The sequence below is a fragment of the Rutidosis leptorrhynchoides genome, unplaced genomic scaffold (genome assembly GCF_046630445.1).
Source record: "Rutidosis leptorrhynchoides isolate AG116_Rl617_1_P2 unplaced genomic scaffold, CSIRO_AGI_Rlap_v1 contig372, whole genome shotgun sequence".
NCBI classification, from domain to species: Eukaryota; Viridiplantae; Streptophyta; class Magnoliopsida; order Asterales; family Asteraceae; genus Rutidosis; species Rutidosis leptorrhynchoides.
The window spans coordinates 6934-29761 of record NW_027266610.1 but is presented as its reverse complement, the minus strand read 5'-3'; the positions used below and the strand labels follow the sequence as shown (position 1 = coordinate 29761).

The 22828-nt window shown below is 35.6% G+C and overlaps 5 protein-coding genes across 7 annotated transcripts; all 5 read left to right on the top strand.

Moving 5' to 3' along the window:
• Nucleotides 1-736: 736 nt before the first annotated feature.
• On the top strand, nucleotides 737-4122 carry LOC139883243 (plant UBX domain-containing protein 8). 3 transcript variants are annotated; one of them, XM_071867452.1, is made up of 11 exons: nucleotides 737-820; nucleotides 1335-1396; nucleotides 1508-2021; nucleotides 2117-2200; nucleotides 2271-2377; nucleotides 2561-2771; nucleotides 2862-3059; nucleotides 3145-3309; nucleotides 3598-3741; nucleotides 3825-3881; nucleotides 4015-4122. In XM_071867452.1, the coding sequence occupies exons 1-11, from the start codon at nucleotides 737-739 to the stop codon at nucleotides 4120-4122; spliced, it is 1734 nt and encodes a 577-aa protein (XP_071723553.1). The 3 variants fall into 3 exon arrangements, with proteins under 3 accessions (XP_071723553.1, XP_071723551.1, XP_071723554.1); XM_071867450.1 differs by having other exon boundaries at nucleotides 1508-2069; XM_071867453.1 differs by lacking the exon at nucleotides 2117-2200.
• A 2645-nt stretch (nucleotides 4123-6767) lies between these two features.
• LOC139883235 (scarecrow-like protein 28) lies at nucleotides 6768-8781 on the top strand. Its single transcript, XM_071867443.1, is given in 2 exon segments — nucleotides 6768-7736; nucleotides 7738-8781. Coding segments are annotated over 2 exon segments (2013 nt in total).
• A 2044-nt stretch (nucleotides 8782-10825) lies between these two features.
• LOC139883234 (F-box protein PP2-A12-like) lies at nucleotides 10826-12725 on the top strand. The gene is made up of 3 exons (XM_071867442.1): nucleotides 10826-11176; nucleotides 11536-11654; nucleotides 12302-12725. Exons 1-3 carry the CDS (start codon nucleotides 10826-10828, stop codon nucleotides 12723-12725), a joined length of 894 nt encoding a protein of 297 aa, XP_071723543.1.
• A 1492-nt stretch (nucleotides 12726-14217) lies between these two features.
• On the top strand, nucleotides 14218-17547 carry LOC139883242 (lysophospholipid acyltransferase 1-like). The gene is given in 10 exon segments (XM_071867449.1): nucleotides 14218-14519; nucleotides 15329-15384; nucleotides 15718-15938; nucleotides 16050-16163; nucleotides 16165-16447; nucleotides 16682-16767; nucleotides 17058-17121; nucleotides 17210-17328; nucleotides 17406-17468; nucleotides 17470-17547. Coding segments are annotated over 10 exon segments (1386 nt in total).
• A 1747-nt stretch (nucleotides 17548-19294) lies between these two features.
• Nucleotides 19295-20539, top strand: LOC139883244 (BAG family molecular chaperone regulator 1-like). The gene is made up of 4 exons (XM_071867454.1): nucleotides 19295-19523; nucleotides 19677-19933; nucleotides 20016-20162; nucleotides 20357-20539. Exons 1-4 carry the CDS (start codon nucleotides 19295-19297, stop codon nucleotides 20537-20539), a joined length of 816 nt encoding a protein of 271 aa, XP_071723555.1.
• Nucleotides 20540-22828: the final 2289 nt, after the last annotated feature.

Genomic DNA, 22828 nt, shown 5'->3' with positions numbered 1-22828 from the left:
TAGATTGATCTTAATTTCTCGGGAAAGAGAAGGAAATTTACAGAGAGAAAGTTGTGCATAAAAACTTAATGTAGCTACTAACTAATATAGTAAAACAACAAATAAATATTCTGATTATAGTTCTTCTTCTTTTTTTTCTTTTTTTGACGTTATAGTTCTTTTTTTATGGAATTTGATTATAATTAGATTTTTTTTATTGATTTTTTTTTTTTTTGAAGTCTTATTATTATTATTATTATTTTGAAACGTTGAAGTCTTATTATTGATATTAAATAACTAAAATAAAAGCTATATAATTCTCAAAATATGACTTCTCGATCAAAGTCAAAAAAAAAAAAAATCTCAAAATATACAGCAGGGCCTAAACTATATAACTACATTATCCAATTTCAAAAAACGCTCCAAAGAACAAAATTCAATGGGCCAAACAATAAGGCCCAATTCGCAATCCAAGTGTCAGCATCAGATGACCCTGGTGCTCTCCCTTTGGATGGAGCCAAACACTACATTCCGTCTGTTAGAAGCGAAGAACAAAGCAGAAGAGATGAGAGAAACTTCTCGAATATACTAATCCCTGACCAACAAAATAAAAAGAATTCTCCAAACAATCCCTTAGATATTATATAAACAAGAAAAAAACAGTCCTATTTCATTTTGAACTGCGTATGTGTATGTATCTACACGCATACACACTCTCAATTATTAGCCGGAACGGAACGTCTCTCTAGGAATTCCGATGGCCTCACCATTTCAAGAAGCAATCGAGACGTTCATTAGCATCACGGGTGCGTCGGAATCCGTTGCCGCACAAAAGCTCGAGGTTTTTCTTTGGTTTTGATGATTTTTTTTGCTTCGTTTATGTTGTAATGGTTAGGTAGTTTAAGTCGATATAGTGGCTTATGATTATGATTTGTGTTTTATGGTTGCAATGTTGAAGATTGCTTTTGGGTGTGAATTCCAGCTTCAATTTTAATTGTCCTGCGACAAGAATCGTGTATGACTTCAATTATTTAGAACCCCATTTGTGTTTTGATCAATTTATACACAATCTACCTGAAAAGGATGTTGTAGAAGACCGGCATTCATTTATTTCTCTAGTTTGGTCATTGAAAGTAGGCATCTCTTGAATTTGTCTATAGAGAAAGTTTACTACTTTATTATTTCCCTTTGTTTGTGTAGTTTACTTAACTGCGCTCGCTCTACTTCTTATGTTATGTATAAATTCTGCTTATTCGTGCCCTATCTCCTGAAAAGGATATCGTAGAAGACATGCATTCTTTATTTCTCTGAATTATTAGACATCTGATTCCCTTTTTTTTCTCCCTTCCAAATAGGAGCATGGCGGCGATCTCAATGCAGCCGTGAATGCCCATTTCAATGAAGGAGATAGAAGCAGGTATTGAAATATTTCATCCTGCCTGTATTATATGATTAGTTTTTTGTTTCGAGTTTTGAGTGCTTGTCCTTTTTCTATTTTATGATGCCTTCTTTGTCTCCCAATGAGCAGTACACGACAAGCATCAGTAGCTGCCCCTCTAGATGATTATATGGAAATAGATGAGCCAGTTGAAGATGCCATCCAAAGGCACCCGTTGCCTCTTCTGTCGTCAGCTAGAGCCTCTAATCCTTTCTCGCTTCTTGATCCAAGCTTTACTAGGCTTTTTGATACTGATTCTGATTTTATGAACCGAGCCCCACGTGTTACACATCCAAGGGAGGTGAGGCAAATTCCCATAGAGGTTAAAGATAGCAGTATTGAACCATCTGGTCATTCTGGCCGTGCTCCTATCATTGAGGATGTTACTGAAACCGCCAATGCACATGGTCCGGTTACACACGGGGCAGTAATAGTTGAGGATGAAGATGATGATATCCCAACAACACTACAAACTGACCGAATTCCACATGAGAGAAGAAGAAGCCCCAGTGCTCCTGCATTTGAAAATTTGCCTGAATACAGAAATGAGATAGAGGAAGAAATGGTTCGAGCTGCTATTGAAGCTTCAAAACGTGAAGCCGAGGTAGGTTTTTCAAGATACAAAAACATTATTGAAAACAATATTGGCACTGTAATTTTCATCCCTTGGTCTTAAATGCAAATTTAAATGTGGTGCAGGGGTTGATAAATGATGAACCTCAGCATGGCCAGTTGCACGCAGATGATGCTAGTCTTGCGCAGGCTGTATCATTGTCCTTGAAGGTTCGTTATTATTTTAATCATTTTCCTTATCAGCATTTCGTGATCTTATTTAAATGGGAATTGAATTCAGACTGCCGAGCAAGAAAAGGCATTTCGTGAGCAGTGGCCAAAGCCTGGAGAGGGAACTTCTCAGAAAACTGTAGTGGAGCTCAAGAACCTGACATCTTCAAATGGAAGGTGTGCATTATTTATTATATTTCTTATCTTTCTTTAATGAGTAATTTAAAAGAAGGTTTTTGTTCTCTTTTTAACAATCACTTCCACCAGCTTTCTCATTCCTAGACTTGTTGATGGTTCCTTGGTATGCGTTCTCAGTTGTTGGGGTATGAAATCTTATAATAGTCAACTGGTTCAATACAGGTTGGAAGCTGGAAGCTCGTCCGTTCACGATGAAGCTGAGGATCTGGAGGAACAGCCTCTTGTTAGGCACAGGTCTAGACGTGTGTCTCCTGGCTCCATGGAATCTGGTAAAGATATTGGAGTTGATGATACTAGCCCACCATCAAGTCCTGAAGACCATGGTGTTGTCAATCCTAGACAACATGATGGCAGTGCCTTCGCATCTGATGAGGTTTATTTTTTATCCATACATGGAAAGGACTTTGGTCCATTTTTTCGTTAGCATTGTAATTTTGGCCTTTTTTTTCCTGCATTCTTAAAGTGGGGAGGCATCTCTTCTTTGGAGCATGATGAAGCAGTTATGCTTGAGGCCGCAATGTTTGGCGGTGTTCCTAGTGAGAATAGATATCGACATGCATTTGCACCTCACCAATTCATGCAAAACAGCACCTATGCTCGGCCGGTTCCTCGCCCTCCATCACCAACTCTAGAAGCTCAACGCATGTTAAAGGAACAACAGGTTTAGATTTAGCCTCATTGTGCTTTAACTTTAGAATCTTTTTTCAGTAGGTGTTGAGCAACTTTTATAATTGTAAAACATGCAGGATAATGAATATATGTCAGCGTTGCAAGCTGATAGAGAGAGAGAAATAAAAGCCCAGGAAGAAGCTGAAGCCCGCCAGTTGGCGGAGGAAGCAGCCATGCATGCTGCTCTCGAGGAGGAGAGGAGAAAAGACGAAGAATCTAGGAGGAAATTTGAGGAGGAGCAGGTATTATTCATTGGATCACAGATTCCCATTCTTCTAGTGGACTTATGATTCCTTAAGTCACTCGTTTTGTCATTTATTTAATCATCGTCCCCGGCATATGCTGCCTTGGTACTTTTGAAGTGAAGCGAAAACACTTTTCCAGTTTCGGTTCATTTATCATGAAAACTAGATATTAATGTCCAATCCAATCTATGGATGGGGCTAGAAGAGGGGGAAAATGGATATGTCTCACAGAATTTTAGTTTCTAGTTGGAGAAGAGTTTCATTCTTGTCTTCTTTTGTCGGCAGGAATTGGAGAGGCAATTGGCAGCCAAAGAAGCTTCTCTGCCTCAGGAGCCATCGTCAGATGATGAAAGTGCTATGACTCTTTTGGTCAAGATGCCAGATGGCAGCCGCCGTGGTCGCAGATTTCTCAAGTCGGACAAGCTTCAGGTGAGTTAAAACTTAAATGGAGAACATTGATAAGTTTCTCTTTTGTTATATTCTTTGCTGATCTTCTTGTTTTACTTGTGCAGTCTCTCTTTGACTTTATTGATATTGGGCGAACTGTGAAGCCTGGCACTTACAGATTGGTAATTGTTTTTTACATTGATTTCAAGAGTCTTAATTTTAAGTATTTGTCCGTAACCCTTTTGGATGAATGGATTTTTGAGTTAACATGATGGAACTCACAGTTTGCTTGTTTAAAACTTGTTGGTTGAACAGGTAAGGCCATATCCAACTCGTGCTTTCAGTGACAGAGACGGTGGTTTGACACTGAATGAGCTCGGACTGACTAGCAAACAAGAAGCGTTGTTTTTGGAATCTATCTAGCCGTGTCTTAGCAAACACCAAAATCAAAAAGTTACTTGAAACAGTTTAGTTGCCTTGAACATTGAAGTGGTTGATTTTAGGGATTTTTATTTCTAGCTGTCGGGTGATACTGATGTTTCTTCAAAAGGGTGGGGAAAATGTGGGCAGTATTTAATTTCTCGAGGTTTCTCAATATGATTGTATATACCCTGATATTCATAAATAATGCAGTTTAAAATTTACATTTGGAAATATGAGAAGTACCTTTCACATGCATGAATGATTTGTTGTTGTGTAAATTCCTGAAACACTCGATGTTTAGCCGTTTCAGAGAAGTCCTTTAGCATGTGAAGCTGGCATTTAACTATTGACAAAGGTAAAATTTACTGTTACCGTTGTAGTATATTACGAGTGCTCAACTGTTTTTAACCTTGCGTAGTTGTGTTCATTTGCGTTTGACACTTTTATTATGTTTGGCATGTCTGGAAATCTTAAACAACTAGTGGGGTCAAAGGTTTTGTGTTGTCCTAAACTGACCGCCTTTTTGTGCACGTTTGCTAAACCGTTGATCTCTCCTTTGGAATCATTATCAGCGTCCACTAGCTTTAAAAGGGACGTCGCCGAACTATATTTTTGGCCCCTCATCACACACTTTACCCTCTCCCCCACCCCTTCGTTTTTTTTAATGTCTGAAAGGTCCTCTCCTCCACACATTTTGATATTCTTTTCTTTGGGTGTTGGTGTGAAACTTATTAGTTGATCTCGGAAAGTAGTATTCAATTCTTTATAACATTCGAAAAAGTTTGAAATGTTGAAGGATTTCAGACTCTTTCGAATGAACCCAAAAACGAGTCTCTCGTTTTGTGGTTCATATGCAAGTAAATTTTATTTTGTTTTTAGGTTTTTCTTTTCTTTTGTTTTTTTTTTTTTTTTTTTTGGAAAAAAAAGGCATCAATATTTAGGAAGTAGAAGAATGACTACTTTTAGTTGTGAAGATTGTTCCAAGATGATGAAGACGAGAGTAATTTATTTCGATGAATTGGGGGAAAATTGGAAAAAGATTAAAACTGGGGACTAGTTGATGATTTCTCAAATTTTGGTAAAAATGGTCACTTCAGTTGACACATGTCACTAATCGGTTCGATCTGACCGGACATCAACGCAGACAAACTAACACGGACAAATTAACGGCGTTATGTATCTTTACCGGATTAGTACTAGAGGTACATATTTAAAGAAAGTGTACGAAATTAATAACCAAACATGGTCAAAGTCCAGTAAAGACACAGCAAACGACATTAGACCAAGTCTTATGGCGGATTGTTGTATGCCACGTGTACTGATCACATCTTAATCAGGAAAATAAGAAATCTTTAATCTAATGACGAGGACGAAAATCTCAGTCTACTTGGCAAACCGCTTAATATTAGTTTATACACATCAGTACAAAAAACTTGATGACGTGGAAGCAACGGTCAAGTGAGCTCATACCAAGGAAACGCACGTGGCATCCTACGTGAACGCCAACACGACAACTACATAAAACTCTGTCCGTACACTAGACCAACTCCACCCACCACATAACAACGGTCATATTTTACCGACACACACTAACGGTCACTTGAACTCTCAATCTCCACCGTTCGATGAAAATCCAACGGCTAATTTATGAATGTTCTCGAAACGCCCTGTTTTTCATTTAATTTCTTATTTTTCATGGTTATATCCCTTTTATCTGCTGGGTCCAACTAAATCTGTCATCAAAAAAGAAAAAGGAAGAAAAGTAGTCATGATAGAGACGTGGGACTGATAATAGTAGTATAGTATTGTATCCTTTCGTAATGTGTTTGTAGAAGTATAGTTTTGTAGGGAAGGAGAGGAACAAAAAAAACAGAGCATGAGTGCTTAAAGAATTTTAGGGTTTCTGGGTTTTAGGTTTTTTGATTTTGGATTTTGAAACAATCAAATTCGCAAATGGGGTCGTTGCAAATCCCAAATGCTGATTTGGATCTTCAAAAGTCGCGAGATTTCAGGTATCAACAGATTGTGTTTTCTTCCAGTTCCCTTCATGCCGCCATTGTTAGGGAAGATGATAGCTGCTTTTCTGTGATTAGAATCTTGTGAATGCTTCGGAATCCGATGATTGTTTTGATGTTGTTGTAGGCATTTTAATTCATTTTGCTAACAATTCTTTGATTCTTTTGCAGAGGATTTTTTAATTTTAATTTTAATTTTAATTTTAATTTTAATTTTAATTTTAATTTTAATTATTCATTCATTTATTATTCTTTCATTTGCATATATACATTGTCAATTCATAATAGGAGAAGAAACACAAGTTTTAAACGAAAAAACAAAAACAAAAAAAAGGTTTGATTTGTATTCTTTCTTGTTCATCGGATTCCAATTGAATTTGATTTTGTCAAAATCCACACACACACACAATCACTTAGTCTTATTATCTCTCTGAATTTCCTTTTACATGAACACATAGCAGAGTCAGTATCACAGCATTTGACATACATTTGATTGAAATTGATTTTTTTTTTTAAAAATACACACAGAGAGTGAGATAGGAATATAAGTAAGAGAGAATTAAGAACAGGGTGAGTGAGATTTGGAGTTGATAAGAAGATAGATTCGAAAATAGGAAAAGATTTCAGACGATGTTGGCGGGGTGTTCTAGTTCTTCTTCATTGTTGTCACCAAGGCATAGATTAAGGAGTGAGACATCATCAGTAGCACAGTTTCAAGGTTCTTGTCATTTTCAGTTACCATCAATGAACACACAGAGATTGGATTTGCCATGTAGTAGCTTCTCACGGAAGGAAGCTAATTCCCGTTCTCAGCAACCGTTAGAATCGAAGCCAAGCAGTTGTTCTCTTAATAAACAGAACATTCGGTTGCCGCCGTTAACAATAAGTGGAAGACAGAATGTGAGAGAAGACTTCTGGGAGGAGGAGAAGAAGAAAGGTAAGAAGAGCTTGAAGAGGTTTGCAGAACACAGCCTGACCGACGAGTCGTGTGTTAAGCGAGTTAAGAGAACTAGTACTACTCAGGATAGCTCCGATGATGAAGTCAGCGAAGGCCATCATGATGAGGGTTTGAGTTTTTGGTTTCAGTCAGGAGTAGGAGGAGGACAGAACAGTCATTTTTGCTCGGAGGAGGAAGAAAGGGTGTGTTTTGCTCCAAGTGAAGTAGTCTCACCACCATTGCCATTGTCTAACAATCCTTGGATAGATTCTGTCATAACTGAAATAACAGATTTTGGTGAGAAAGATGTGGAGACCAGCCATAGACCGGAGAGAGATGTTTCCGGTTCGAGCGATTCATCGGAAAGTCGTCGTCGTCAAAGCTCAGGCCTTGGATTACAACAGGAGATATCATCAGGACATGAAGAAGTTCATAATGGATCTGTGAATCCTTATTATCATCATCAACAACAAGAACAAGGCACCAGTCAGGATTTCAGTGGATTAGAAGAGAGGCAGTATTTGGAACATCAGGGTTTTGAGCTTGTCAGCTTACTTACAGCTTGTGTCGAAGCGATCGGGTCGAAGAATATTCCAGCAATCAACCATTTCATTGCTAAACTTGGAGGTCTTGCTTCTCCAAGAGGAAACACTATAAGCCGGGCTTGTGGCTTATTACACCGAGGCTTTAGCTTTGCGAGTTACAAGGCTATGGCCTCATATCTTTCATATTACTCCTCCAAGGGAATTTGATCGGATTGATGATGATTCTGGTTTTGGCACTGCTCTAAGGGTTTTGAACCAGGTCAGCCCGATTCCAAAGTTTCTTCATTTCACCGCAAATGAGACGTTGTTACGAGCTTTTGAAGGGAAAGACAGGATTCACATAATCGATTTCGACATCAAGCAGGGACTTCAATGGCCTAGTTTCTTTCAGAGTTTGGCTTCTAGGGCTAATCCTCCAAGTCACGTTAGAATCACAGGAATCGGTGAATCAAAGCAGGACCTAAACGAAACAGGCGACAGGTTAGCTGGTTTCGCAGACGCACTAAACTTGGGTTTTGAGTTCCATCCTGTTGTGGACAGGCTAGAAGACGTTAGGTTATGGATGCTTCACGTCAAGGATAAGGAAAGCGTCGCCGTCAACTGTATGTTACAGCTTCATAAAATCCTTTACGATACAAACGGAGGAGCGTTAAGGGATTTCTTAGGACTACTTCGAAGCACGAATCCGATATTAATAGTCATTGGAGAGCAAGAGGCTGAGCACAACGCTCCAAGCTTTGAATCAAGAGTCGCCAATTCGTTGAAGTATTATTCTGCGATTTTCGATTTGATCGATTCCAGCCTTCCGATGGAAAGTCCTGGTAGGATTAAAATCGAGGAGATGTTTGCGAAAGAGATGAGGAACATTGTTGCTTGTGAAGGGAATGGAAGGGTGGAAAGGCACGAGAGTTTCGAGAAATGGAAGAAGCTTGTAGAGGAAGGAAGTTTCTTGAGGTGCAAGGGAATCGGAGAAAGGGAGTTTCAACAAAGCCGGATGCTTTTGAGGATGTATAACAACAAGTATGAAGTGAAAATGGATGAGCAGAGTGGTGCAATTACTTTAAGTTGGTTAGATCAGCCTCTATACACAGTCTCAGCTTGGGAACCAGTTCTTGACATTGCAGGAGGGGCATCGTCGTCTTCCTTTCCTCAGCCGGTTTGAGTTTTTTAATCCATAGACATTACTTACTGCAAATACAGAAAAAGAAAAGGGATATTATAGAGAATTCTTTGTAGGTAGCAAATTGAACATTGTATGTTGTTATTAGTATTATTATTCGTTCATTCTTTTGTTGCAGATAACAATTTATCAGTCAATTCCGAATACTATATCAAGTTTCAGTCTTTAGTCTTTCCATTGTTTTGAAGGCAACCATGTAACTGGGAATTGAATAAAGATTATTCTTAATTTATATACATGAAATCATTTCTGTTTTTCATCGTCGCAACCAGATTCCATTAGACATGACCACGATTAATTCGATTATTGAAAATTTTATGCATTCATTTCGATTTTTATTTTCTAAAAACACTATATGGAATCAAATTACAACCGTCTAAAATTGAATCGAAACTGTTTATTTTTTTCTTCTAAAAAAATTACGATTCGAATCGGACTTCATAATCTAAGTACCGTTGGTTCCGAATCGAAACCCGAGGCCATGTAAACAGTAATTCCATCTATGTAAAATGATGTCACTCCGATAATGAAATAGCCTAATTAAAAAAAGTGACCTACTTGCAATGGAAATGCCACATGTTGAAGTGGGCCCCACTTATGTGGTCCAAGTGCCATTCTGACTCGGATCCACGCAACATGGTTGTACTTTTTGCTAATTTAACTTCATTTTGATAGGCACAACCGTCCAAGTATATATATTTTTTTTCAATTCATGGTTTTAATATAAAATCTATGGCCTTAAATTCGCCACACATTTAATTTTAAAAAAATTGCATGTATTACTTTTTCATTAAAAAAAGATGGGTCACTCTTATCCAAAAATAAAAAGGAAATATCAAGTTACGTAATTATGTTCATTGATTAAAATAATTAATATAATGTGGAATTAGGTGATGAAACCTTAGTCCATAAATAGCATAAAATAACAAGAAGAAAACAAATGAAAGAGGGAATAAAAATGTGTAAACAAAAGATGGGGATCGGTTGCGTGGCTATCTTGTTTGTTGGCAAATGTATGATGAAGATAAAATTATCCTATTCTTTTACAATGCAAAAATAAAAACATTTAAATATTATCATATTTATACTCTAAAAAAAGTTATTATCATATTTATTATTATCATATATTGATTAATATCAAATTTCTCAATTCTTCTTCTTCTTTGAGGTTTTTTTCTTTTAATTAAAACGATTTTTTTTGGAGAATTAATATAATTTTTTTTCTTTATCATTTATTTTATTTTTCGTTTTATTCTTCTTCTTCGGTTCTCATTAACATTTTTATTTTGAAAAATATCTTTATCATTTTTTATCTTGTACAGTTGTAGTTATATCGTGGATCAAATGATGCCTTAGTTACACAAGGCAAAAAAATCTCAATTTTTTGTCCAAATCAAAACAAGCATAACAACACCTCGTCCCTTAATCAATAGGTCGGAAGTTCGATTTCCGTCTCCGCTAATAGAAAAAGTTATATGATCAGATTCTTATTATTTCATACACTAACAATTAAAATGAGAAATTAATCTCACTGCTGTCAGCGGTCAAAATACCAAAAAAAAAATTAAAAAGAACAAGCATAAGAAAAAAGAAAGAAGGAAAATCAAATCGGAAATCAACCGAAAATTAGGGAACTACATATGTTTCTTTCCAACTAAGCCAATAGGAAATAAACAAGTAGACATTTATAACAATTTTATCCATTTTTTTTTAAAAAAATTATCCATTACAAAAACTTAATTAAATTTTCATTTTGAAAAGCATAAGCCCACAATTAAGAAAACCACCTTACAAAGAAAAGAAAAAGAAAAAGAATATTGAAAACCAAAAGCTGAGAGACACGATTCGTATACAAACAAAAACGAATTTAAAATACAACGCGTCGACGACTCACCACTACTACAAATACACAAACCCATCTTCCATTGTTGCTCTCTCTCTCTCTCCTCTCTCTCTTAAATTTAATGAATCAAATTCACAGAAGAACATTCTAGTCCTTTTCAATCTGCATTCATTCTTTCTTCAAATGGGTATTAGTTTCTCAGCTATGTACGCTGATGATGACCCATATGGGTCTTCTTTGTGTTTGCCATTTCCATCACCGGTGGCGCAATCAAAACCGAGTCTTGGTGACTTACCGGAGGACTGTGTCGCTTTGGTTCTTCAATACTTGGATCCATCAGAGATATGTAAATTGGCGAAACTTAACAGGGCCTTTCGTGGTGCTTCGTGGGCTGATTTCGTCTGGGAATCGAAATTGCCGACGAATTATCAAGTTATCGTCAATAGGGTGTTTGGTGATCAATTCGAAAAGTTGGGCAAAAGAGAAATTTATACAATGCTCTGTCGAGCTAACTCTTTCGATGGTGATACCAAGGTATGATTATTACATTTGCTTTTCATGAATTTTGAAATTAGGGTTTTTGGGGCTTAGGTTTTGTGTGCCTGAACATGACAACATTGGGGGAAATTGGCAAACAGAAGATTCTGTTTCGCTGTCCGGATAACACTAATTTGTAATCTAGATTATGTTTATATGGCAATCAATTACGATATAAAGGCACCATTTCTTGATGGTTTCAGCTCGACCTGTATTTTCTATATTGAATCAAGCTGAAACTTTGGCTGCCTTTTGCGCACATGCATGATTACATTCTATTTTAGTTCAACACAGCGAGCGTTAGATGGATGGCTCTGTTAAATTTGAATTGATTCTAGAGTAACTTATTTATGCAGAGAGCATGGCTGGATAAGAGTACCAGTGGTGTCTGCATGTCCATTGCTTCAAAGGGCTTGACGATCACTGGGATTGATGATCGGAGATATTGGAATCATATTCCTACTGAGGAATCTAGGTGAGATACAGCGATTTTGGCAGTCATGTATAAGCTTGGCGTTTTAAAGAAGATCGGGAAATAGTTTTTTATCTATTTCGTTGCTTATCATGTATTTTGATATATTGGCTGATCATGTATTCAAGTCCTATTATTCATGGCAATTGTTTGCTGTATTTCTTCGAAGTGTGTTTTTAGTTAACTTTTTTAGTTGATGTTCCTCTTATTTAAGGTTACTTTGATCTTCCTTTCAATACTTGGTATCTAGCATTGTTTGTATACCAGTTCCTTGACTTTCTTCTCGTTTTGGTGTTGTCTTGCAATCTGGAGCTTCTTTGAACATACTATTTCATTTTTTTGCACCCATCTTTTTCTTCATTCTTAAGGTCATGGTTTCATAAAGTAGATGCATTTGACAATCAATTTAGGAATACCTGAGTAGATATCTATATTTTATTAAATCTTGAAAGGAAGTCTTCATTTTGACTGGAATTTTTTGGCATGCTTACGCTTTTCCATTTCTTTTTCTAGAACATCCTATATTATTATTATTATTATACTTATTCTTGACCTGTCCATGCAAGTAAATTCAAATGATGCATCCAGTTTTTTTCTTCATGCCATTATTAATTTCAACAGAAGTGCTGATAGCCTGTTGATGAATGCAGGTTTGGAACTATTGCATATCTTCAGCACGTCTGGTGGTTTGAAGTCGATGGAGAGGTTGAATTCCCGTTTCCAGCTGGCACCTACAGCCTCTTCTTCAGACTGCAGTTGGGGCGTACTACCAAGAGATTCGGTCGCAGGATCTGCAACACTGAGAATGTACATGGTTGGGACATAAAGCCTGCGAGATTTCAGTTGTGGACATCGGATGGTCAGTATGCTTCATCTCAGTGCTATTTGAGTGATCCTGGAAAGTGGATATATTACCATGCTGGGGACTTTGTCGTCGAGAGCCAGAATGTATCATCAACCAAGGTTAAATTTTCAATGACCCAGATTGATTGCACACATACAAAAGGTGGCCTCTGTTTAGATTCGGTACTGGTGTACCCAAGCCATCTCAAAGAAAGGTTAAACCATTTTTGATATTAACCTTGGTGTAGGATAGTTTCGAGTAGTGTAGAGAGTCTAAAGGAAGATTAATGATTCAGTTCCTTTTCAAAGCCTTGAATTTATTTGCAAGCCAAGGCATTGTGTAAATGTCCAGTTGTCTGTCTGTATGTTGAAGTAGCATGCCTGTCTGTCACTGGAATCTTGTATGAAATTTTGAGCAAGCAATTCTACTCTCTGGACTTGAGTCAATGTTTTATTGTTTATTGACTAGAAAGATTGTTGACTATTTGGCGGACTATTCTGGTGACTGGTTGTTTTGGTTATCTATTTGTGTGTTGGCAAAAGTGGAAGAGGGAAACAGAGTTTCCTTGTTTTGTGAACTGGCTGTTGTGTTATTTTGTTTTTCCAACCATATTCGGTACTTTAGGACACGAGATTGTAAATCTGTCTGTCTGCCAATGCCTAAAGTAGCTTCAACACAGTTGATCATGAACCGAACTGAATCGATGTAGTCATGTATACTAATGTTGATCAGTCAAATGTGTCATAGAATTGGTTAGACTTTGAAGTAGTGCCCATTCATATTAGACTTGCTCGTGGGCTGATTCGGACCAACGGGGGCTGACCACTGGTTAACTCTTAGAAATCGATTTCACTAAGGGTCATGGCTGTTTATTAATTTTGGAACCACTGAATTGGCCCTTACTGAACGAACTATTCAAAATCAAGCATGTCCGTTAAATTGGAAATACAAGTTCCCTGGTAGTCATTCTAAGATTGGTTTCATTCCACCTTGTTGTCCGGCCGTCGACATTATTTTATCTATAATGATCATAATTTCAAATATAAATTTTTATATATAAATTAAATTAAAAAATTTGATGTATCTTGACGGAGGTAATAGATTGGAAAGAATGACTTGACTAATAACAAAACTTAAGCATTTTATTAAGAACGTACACGTGGAAAGTCAACGTTAATTGCGTGGTATCGTTTTGATAAAATAGAAATTCAGTAATTTAAGCAATCCAAGCTTATACGTAAGGAATATTGGTTGGGACATTTAGATAAAAAAAATTTAAAATATATCTACAAGTGTAGTAGTAAAATAAAAGTATTTCTTTCCTTTTTAATTCTCTTCGAATATCTCTCGGTCGGTGTGGATTTATCTCTCGTTTTAATTGGCAAGAATAAAAATAAAAACAAAATAAATGTGTTTTTTTGATTATAAAATGAAATAAAAGTATTTCTTTAGATGTTTCCAAGGGGTGAAAGGGACGAAGCATGCCATTCAATGCCTCTCGCCTGTCATACGTGATTTTCGAGGACCTGAAATCCAATCTAGTGAGTTAAGAGGGACATGACCGTAATTTCACTAAACGACGGAGTAGTACCAAACAAAATTTTTAATTCTACTTCCTCACAAGAAAAACTTACCAGACCTTACCAAATCAATGTCTGCTTAAGCATCATCACCTCTCCAATACTCCATCATCACTGAGTCGAAGTCAAACCCACCACCACGATGGCCCTGGACATGGTCTCCATGGCTGCGGCGATCTCCGTCTCCGTCCCGGTCCTCCGATTTCTTCTATGCTTTGTTGCGACGATTCCCGTCTCCTATTTGTGGAGATTCGTCCCGGGCAAGCTCGGAAAAAACCTCTATGCTGCCGGGTCGGGTGTGATCCTCTCCTATCTATCATTCGGATTCGCTTCTAACCTCCACTTCTTGGTTCCCATGTTATCGGGTTATGCTTCGATGATGCTTTTCAGAGCTAAATGTGGAATCATTACGTTCATTTTGGGATTTGGGTATCTCATTGGATGGTTAGTCACTACTTTCTTCATCCTTTTATACTCAACATGGATTTAATTGTTTCTTTGTTTTGTTTATGTACTGAGAATTTGATTAAGATAGATGGAAAAATCGTCACTGATCAAAGTAATACTAGTAGTTAGAGAGCTGTTGTGAAATTTATTTACCGTTGATTACAGAGAGAGTGTGCTACTGAAGTGTTTATTAACTCAATGTGGGGTGTTGAATTTTTAGTGGTCAGAAAGGATAAGGAAAAGGATGTAATGTATGAAGGAGACAAAAGAAGAACTTTTTACCTTTTAGTGCTATGACTGTCGAAACTCTAGTTGGATTGCAGTGTGTAGGGAAAACTGTGTGAAGTCCTGCTACAGCATTATTTGGCAGGATTCGTAATCCTTTTGCTTGCAATCTATTCCATTATCTTATAGTCGTTCGACATTTCTGCTAGTTATTTATTTTTGTAATGGACTACTTTTTATATAATAAAAAACGGTATGAAACCAAAAAAAAAATGATTTTTTACTAGGAAGGAAACGTCACTGAAATCATCAATTCTATGAGGGTGTAAGAATCAGCTCAACTTTAGATGTTAAAGTGAATGATTTTCAACCATGAACCTTGCAACAAACGGTAGAAAAAAGATGTTGATGTTGACTTATCACTGTGATCTCTGGAATCCGAGAGATCATTTGTGTTATATGGGTTTGCTTTTATCTGACACCAAAATGCTACAGTGATCTATTTGCAGTTAGTGATTCTTAATCTTCTTTGATTTGATATTTTTGAGTTCTGACTGTTGCCTGTTGGTACGACTTTGCAGCCATGTCTATTATATGAGTGGTGATGCATGGAAAGAAGGAGGAATTGATGCCACAGGTAATTGGCTAATTGTTAACTTGAGCCACTTAGTGGCCTTCGGTTTCAAGTTGTTTCTTGTTTCTAATTTGAATAATTTTGGCCAAATCCAATGTGTCGTTGAAAAATTCACATTAGGAATTTGTTACTATGAAAAATTCCGTTCTTAGTTTCTAGTTCTGTCCTGGGTACGCTGAGGGTCTTTGTGTTATAAATAAGTACAGCATAGTTTAGCTACCTTTCAATTCGGATTCTATTTTGGGCACGGGCACAGTTCATCTATGGTTACTTTGGGATACTTGGTTACCTCTTTTATCTTACACCATCAATTTGAGAATGATTTTTCGCTTTTAGGAGCCTTAATGGTGTTGACCCTGAAAGTCATTTCCTGCTCAATGAACTACAACGATGGATTATTAAAGGAAGAAGGCTTACGTGAACCTCAAAAGAAAAATCGGTTGATTAAAATGCCCTCATTACTCGAATACATTGGCTATTGCCTCTGTTGTGGCAGTCACTTTGCTGGTCCAGTTTATGAAATGAAAGATTATCTTGATTGGACTGAAGGGACGGGAGTAGGTCTTTCTATCCTCATTTTTTTCAGTTCTTTTCACCATCCCTTCTCGTTGATTGATGGCCCTTTGGCATCTCGTAGTTTATTTTATTTTTGTATTTCATTCTTTCAGATATGGGCAGGACCCCAACCATCACCATTTGGAGCTACACTTCGAGCTATTATCCAAGCTGTTTTTTGTATGGGAATGTACCTTAACCTTGTACCACATTATCCCTTAACGCGGTTTTACTGAACCAATCTACCAAGAATGGGGTTTCTGGAAACGTTTGAGCTACCAGTTTATGGCTGGCTTTACAGCACGTTGGAAATATTATTTTATCTGGTCAATTTCAGAGGCTTCTCTTATTATTTCTGGACTGGGTTTCAGTGGCTGGACAGAATCATCTCCGCCAAAGGCAAAATGGGATCGTGCCAAAAATGTTGATATACTAGGTGTTGAGTTTGCAAAGAGTTCAGCTGAGCTGCCTCTTGTTTGGAACATACAAGTCAGCACCTGGCTTCGACACTGTAAGTCTTTCTAGCTTCAAGTGTCCAATACATTTTCTTCCTAGGTTTGGAGTTGTAATGGAAAGTTATCCTTAGCTTAAAGTTTATGGCTTCTGGTCATGGTATTGGAGCATAGCTGAGTGGTGGCTGATGGTTTTTCTTTAGCTGGTCGTAAACATTTAATTTTCTGAAAGCAAAAAATGTATTTTCTTTTCTTCTTTATAATACGTTTGTGTAATGTATTCTGTTCCACAGATGTTTACGACAGGCTTGTCCAGAAGGGAAAGAGGCCTGGTTTCTTCCAATTGCTGGTTACACAGACTATAAGTGCTGTTTGGCATGTGAGTCTCTGTTATAATTTTTCTTTCTGAACATGATCGTTCTTTTGTTGATCTGTATTGCAACACTCTCAAAGCAAACCATGGGATCTCTGGCCATAACAAATAAAAGAGGTGGCCTTTTTTCTTGATGTTTAGCTGCTACCTGATTGCTGGATCGTTCTTGACATGTGCCACTTTCCTGCATTATTTTAGTTACCTGCAAGAATGTCATGATTTTCATTTTTCTCCTACAACACTGTTAACTTTATGTTTCAAGCTAACACATCTTTATCGCCTTCTTCAAACTGCAGGGACTTTATCCAGGGTACATCATATTCTTTGTCCAGTCAGCTTTGTTTATTGCTGGTTCAAAAGGTATCTAAACTAGCATCTTGGCACTGAATTATGATGGATACTGATGCTATGTCCTCTTTTTGACTCTCCATTTCTCGTTTTCGTGCAGTTATTTATAGATGGCAGCAGGCCGTTCCTCCATCTCTGTCTCTTGTTCGGAATTTATTAACATTCTCAAATTTTGCTTATACGGTTATGGTGCTCAATTACTCATGCGTTGGTTTTATGGTCAGTCTCTCTCTCTCTGAATTCTCTCATGGAAGTTGAAATTCGACTATTGTTAATGTGATTGTATTGTGGCACAGGTTTTGAGCTTGCATGAAACACTTGCGTCATATGGAAGCGTGTATTATATCGGAACAGTTGTTTCCGATTCTCTTAATCATCCTGGGTTCCATCATCAAACCTTCAAGACCTTCGAAATCGAAAGCTAGGAAAGATCAGTGATGAAGCAAGAATTCAAAATAATAATTTTTTCCATGATTGACCAAGATTTTATGTATGTTGCTACCTGAGCCTTGGTAATTTAATATGATCTTTGGAACTGGCCGGATTGAAAACATTACCCCCAACAAATGCTTCTTCTGTGTTTTATGATATGTGATGTTCAATTATTACTTGTTGAAGAATTTGAAGTTTGACTTGGTGCAGCAATGATCAAGGAACTCATTCTTCCGTGAAATTATTGAATTCATCAATACCATTCATATTTTTGTTTAATAAGTTCACATTTTTGTTTAATGAGTTCAACGAGTTCATGGAGAATGAGTTCAAAAATAAAATCTGGGCTTGGTAAATGAGTGTTACATGTCTTGAACATTTTAGAATTTTATTTTTCAATTTTGCGTTTCATTGGTACTTTTCCCCCTTTTCACCTTTGCTCGTGTATCACATGGGTGGCTTTCAATTAGGTCGTTTTCAAGTACATTGAGATTTTTTGCCAAAAGAATGGCTTTCAATTTTTGGTTTATAAGGAAAATCTAAATTTCTTTAGTATAGTTTTGTGCTCCTATAAACTTGGCAACTTTAAAAATAATTAATATTTTAACAAACTATAATCATATTTATTCTCTTATATTCTTGTCTAAAATAAATATTTATTCTCCTTTTTTTATTTTCTACAATAAAAAAAACAAGACATCTAATATGGTGGCAAACAGACAAATGCCAACTGGCTGCAGATTCATGTCCTCCTTTTCAACATAAAAGATTTCTTACCAAACTGGAATAACCCCATCATCAGATTTTAGTTTTATTTTTTGATAATACCCTACCTGATTTTTATTTTATTTTATAATAATTTGTTCCTAAAGTACTCTATTATTCACTCTATCCAAAAATCCAATTTTATATTATTTTTAATAATTATTTTTTATTTAATTCCACTAAATATTTAAATTATCATAAAAAATTATAAGATGAAAAATAATATAATATAATAAATATTTATATTGATTTTATAAATAAAAAAAATATTTTAAATTTTAAAAAATATATTTGGACAAATAATATAAAATGAAGGGAGTATATGATTGACCATTAACTGTGACGTCAGAATTGCGGTTGTATTTATTAGCACGCCGATAATTTGTGCCTTCAAAGTTTTGTCTCCCTAAAATGACAATTTTACCCATTCTTTTTTCCTCAACCCTTTCCCGATAATCAGGGATGAAAAGGGTAACACTGTCTTTTCTTCTAGAACAAATATTTATAAAGTGTGAATCTAGCAAATCTGCAGCGTGTCGATAGAAACACCCCAGAACTGCACATGGAGGAAAAAAAAAAGTCTGATAGAATAGCAGTTGATTTTCCATAACTCCTACAAATACAAACGCTTCCTGATTTGTCTCCTTCACTATTACTACTATAACTACTTTTCTCAGTTGCCAATTCCCTCAAATCGCCATTTTTTCTCTGTTTTTCCTTTTCTCTATATATCCTCATTAGATTAGATTCTTCGTTGAAAAAAAAATTTACTAGTTCAGTCTCACTTCCTGTTTTGTCTTCCGATGATTCAATTGTCTCTGTTTCGTTATTACCAAGTCTAGAGAGTGTTGTTGACTCATACTCTGTTTTCCCCAATTTGGTTTCAGAGTATTGTCTATACAAATCAATCATATGGGGTATTGAAAAATTAAAAAAAAAGTTTGTATTTTTTTCATCTGGGGTGTTCTCAAAGACAGGTAATAACATGATGGAGCCTATGAAAATGGAGGGTAAAAAAGGGATTTTTTCTTCGATGAAGAAGAAGAGTTCTGTTAACAAAGGAGATAAAGACATGGAAATTAGACCAGGAGGAATGTTAGTTCAAAAACGAGATTCGATTCCCAATTCTCCGCCTATTCCAATTCCATCAATTAGACTTCGAATCAAATATGGCTCTTCCTACAATGAAATTCGTATTAGTCCTCAAGCAAGCTTTGGTGATTCAAATAATTTCTCCTTTTTTTTCCGTTTTTGTTAATGACTAGCTTTGTCCCTAATTAACTGTCGCATTTTCTATACGATTAATTAGGGACGGTGGGAGTATTATATAATCAGTTAGTAATAATCAAATTTATGAATGAAATTTGCAGGGGAGTTGAAGAAGATGATATCTGTTCATACTGGATTACATCCTGAAGAACAGAAATTGATATATAACGACAAAGAGAGAGATTCAAAGGCATTTCTAGATGTATCCAGGGTGAAAGATGGATCTAAGATTGTCTTAGTCGAGGACATTGCTAGCAAGGAAAGACGACGCCTGGAGAAGATAAAGAATGCTAAGATCGAAAAAGCATCAAAAATAATTTCTGGAATCCGTTTGGAATTAGACAAAGTCCCTCCCCAGGTAAATATCGAAATTGGGTTTTTATTATTTTTTAAGATTCCATTTTTACAAATTACTAAAAAAAAAATGATTTTTTTGATAGGTTGCAGCATTAGAAAAGGCTTCTTGTGAAGGACGTAAAGTGAAGGAGATGGACGTGGATAATTTAACTGGAACCCTAATGACAAAATTAGTTGAATTGGACTCTTTGATTGTTGATGGAGATTTAAAATCGCAAAAGAGAATGCAGGTATTTGGACATTTTGGAGGTGTCTGTTTTGTGTATGTCCGACATTCTCTAGACACCCTCAAATGCATGATTTTTTGGCATTTATAGTAAAAAAACGACTTCTTAAGGGTATTTAGAGCTAGATGGATGAAAAGTCACTTAAAATTATTTTCAGTTCCTCTGACTGAGTAGCCAAATTAAATTTTGCAATGTAGGAGAGGAGAGCTCAAGAATGCATTGAAAGTCTAGATAAGCTAAAGATACAAATCTCAAAGGCAAGCAGGAACCGACGCAAACAGGAAATTCCGATTCGTCCTTTACCGAATCAAAAGCAGCAGCAGCCAATGCATTCTTATAATCCATTTGTGGAGACAACAAAATGGGAGACATTTGATTGAAGATTATGCTATTCAGAGAATTGTTTAGAAAGTACTTATACGATATACTTATTTTATACTTGACTTGATTAGACGACATACAAAAGGATCAACCCCAGTTTGCTTTGATGTGCTTTTAATAGTTTTGAATTTCCCTTTTCGAATAAGGCTGTCTCAGATTGTTGATATCTAGTTCTTGTGTGGGAATATTCCCTCCGTCTCTCTGTACCTGATTTTTAAGCTATTCGTGCAAAGAACAAGATGAAAGAGAATATTTTACATTATATGAAAGTCATCTATTTTGAGATAAAATGAAAAATGGGATGGATGGAGTAATGTAAAACAGATGTTAGGAGACAAAATTTGAAAATGAGAGTTCTAGGATTTCTTGCATTAAACGAGTTCTTCTCATTCTGTAAAATTATTTATGACAATCAACAAACCAATTTGTCAATCTTTTTACGAGTACTGTAGTCTTGTCTTTGCACCACAGGCTAAGAGATCAATTTTTTGAGGTCTCAGTTTTTAAGTAAGTCTTTCTTTTTTTGCAATTGATTGAGAGTTGAAGTGTCTTCTTCTCGGCTACCCAGTACAATTAACAAGCCATTTATTTGGACGACTTTTGGATTGTTATAAATTTTTTAGCTCAAATTTGCATTATATATAAAAAATAATTAAGGGTTGATGGAGAGTTTATTCGTTCTGATAATTGAGATTGAGAATGATGTCTTTTTATACCATCTTCGTTACGAGAGTCAAACATTATATTTTTTTCTCTCAAAATAAATATAAATTTTAACATATAAATTATATATTTATATCTATTTTGAAGACTTATCTTGTATTGTCCAAAATATTGGGGCTTGAGTTGGAATTCAAAAATTAAAATTTTTCCCTCTGACCCTCTTTCCAGAACCAATCCTAAATTATATTTAACTAATCAATATCAATTTTTAATTAATAATACATTCTAATGGTAACATCTACACCAATTAATTTTTTTTCAAACGTAAACAACTTTAGCTGTACGACTGATTTTTTACTCTTATATAAGCAGGAGAATCAGGAGAATGACGTTAGACAAGATATTAATGTTTAATCCCAAAAAAACAGTCATAATTAAACTAATGGATGAAATAAATCGAAGACAATAATATCCATTATATCCTTATATTACATACTGCTAAAATATAATAATATATTTATATTACATATATACTGCTAGTGTCATATATTATAAAGGAAAAATATAACAAATTAATTTAAAAACAATTAAACTATATAATTTATTTTTATTTTAATGTTATAAAGAAAAATTTGAGACTATATCATAAAATATATGAGATCAAATTTTAATAAATTCTAACATTTTATTTTATTATCTTATTGTTGATGATGTGGCGAAATTTCGAACCCAAAATTGAAAGTAGATGTCCTTATTACGTGTGGATGCCCCATTTAGCTAAGGGGGCAACAGAAAGAAGTAAACAAATCATGGCAATATGATAAGTCAAGTTTGACTTTTAGAATGTATAATTTGATAGCCTCATCCTTCTAAATTACTCGCATACTCCTCTAATTAATTATGGATTAAAAAAATCGACAATTAATTAGGTACGGATAGAGATAGTATATGTAAAATAAAATTTTATGTTCATTTATAATGAAATCACTAGTTATCGGTGTAATATTTGTGATAAGCAATCAAAATTTTGCTTCGAAATTAATAAGATTGGTTGCTCCAACGTTTCGAAATGGAGGAGCGCTCCGGTTTCCACATTTAAAATGAGCGGACATATGCTAACGGATTTAGTTATGGCTTTCAGGCACGTAGGTTTGATAGGAACTTTCTTTTACCGTTCTTATTTTTTACCATTGATAAAATTTAATTTATAATTCGATCCGTATTACAATATATCGATAGAATATATCGATGAAGCTATGCAGTCTCTAAAATTATCTTTTTTAATTATTTAATCCTTTAACTTTTGTAATATTATTTTCAGTCCAATAGAAAGAATTTTGATTCTTTTATATTTATATTATTCTATGTTCTACATCTTCTCACCCGTTTTTAAATAGTATGGATTTTATTTTGATTACTTAGGTCATACGTGTCGAAACAAGTATCATTTGATGATTTTCTAGTCATCATAACAAATTTCAATTGGTTATGTGTAAGTGTAAATTGACTGTGAGAAATAGTAACCATAGCTTCATATAAGCACCTATACGCAATTTACTACAAAGAATTTTCCTAGGATTGGGAATAAGTAAATATATCCATTACAGTATATGGTATGGTCATGA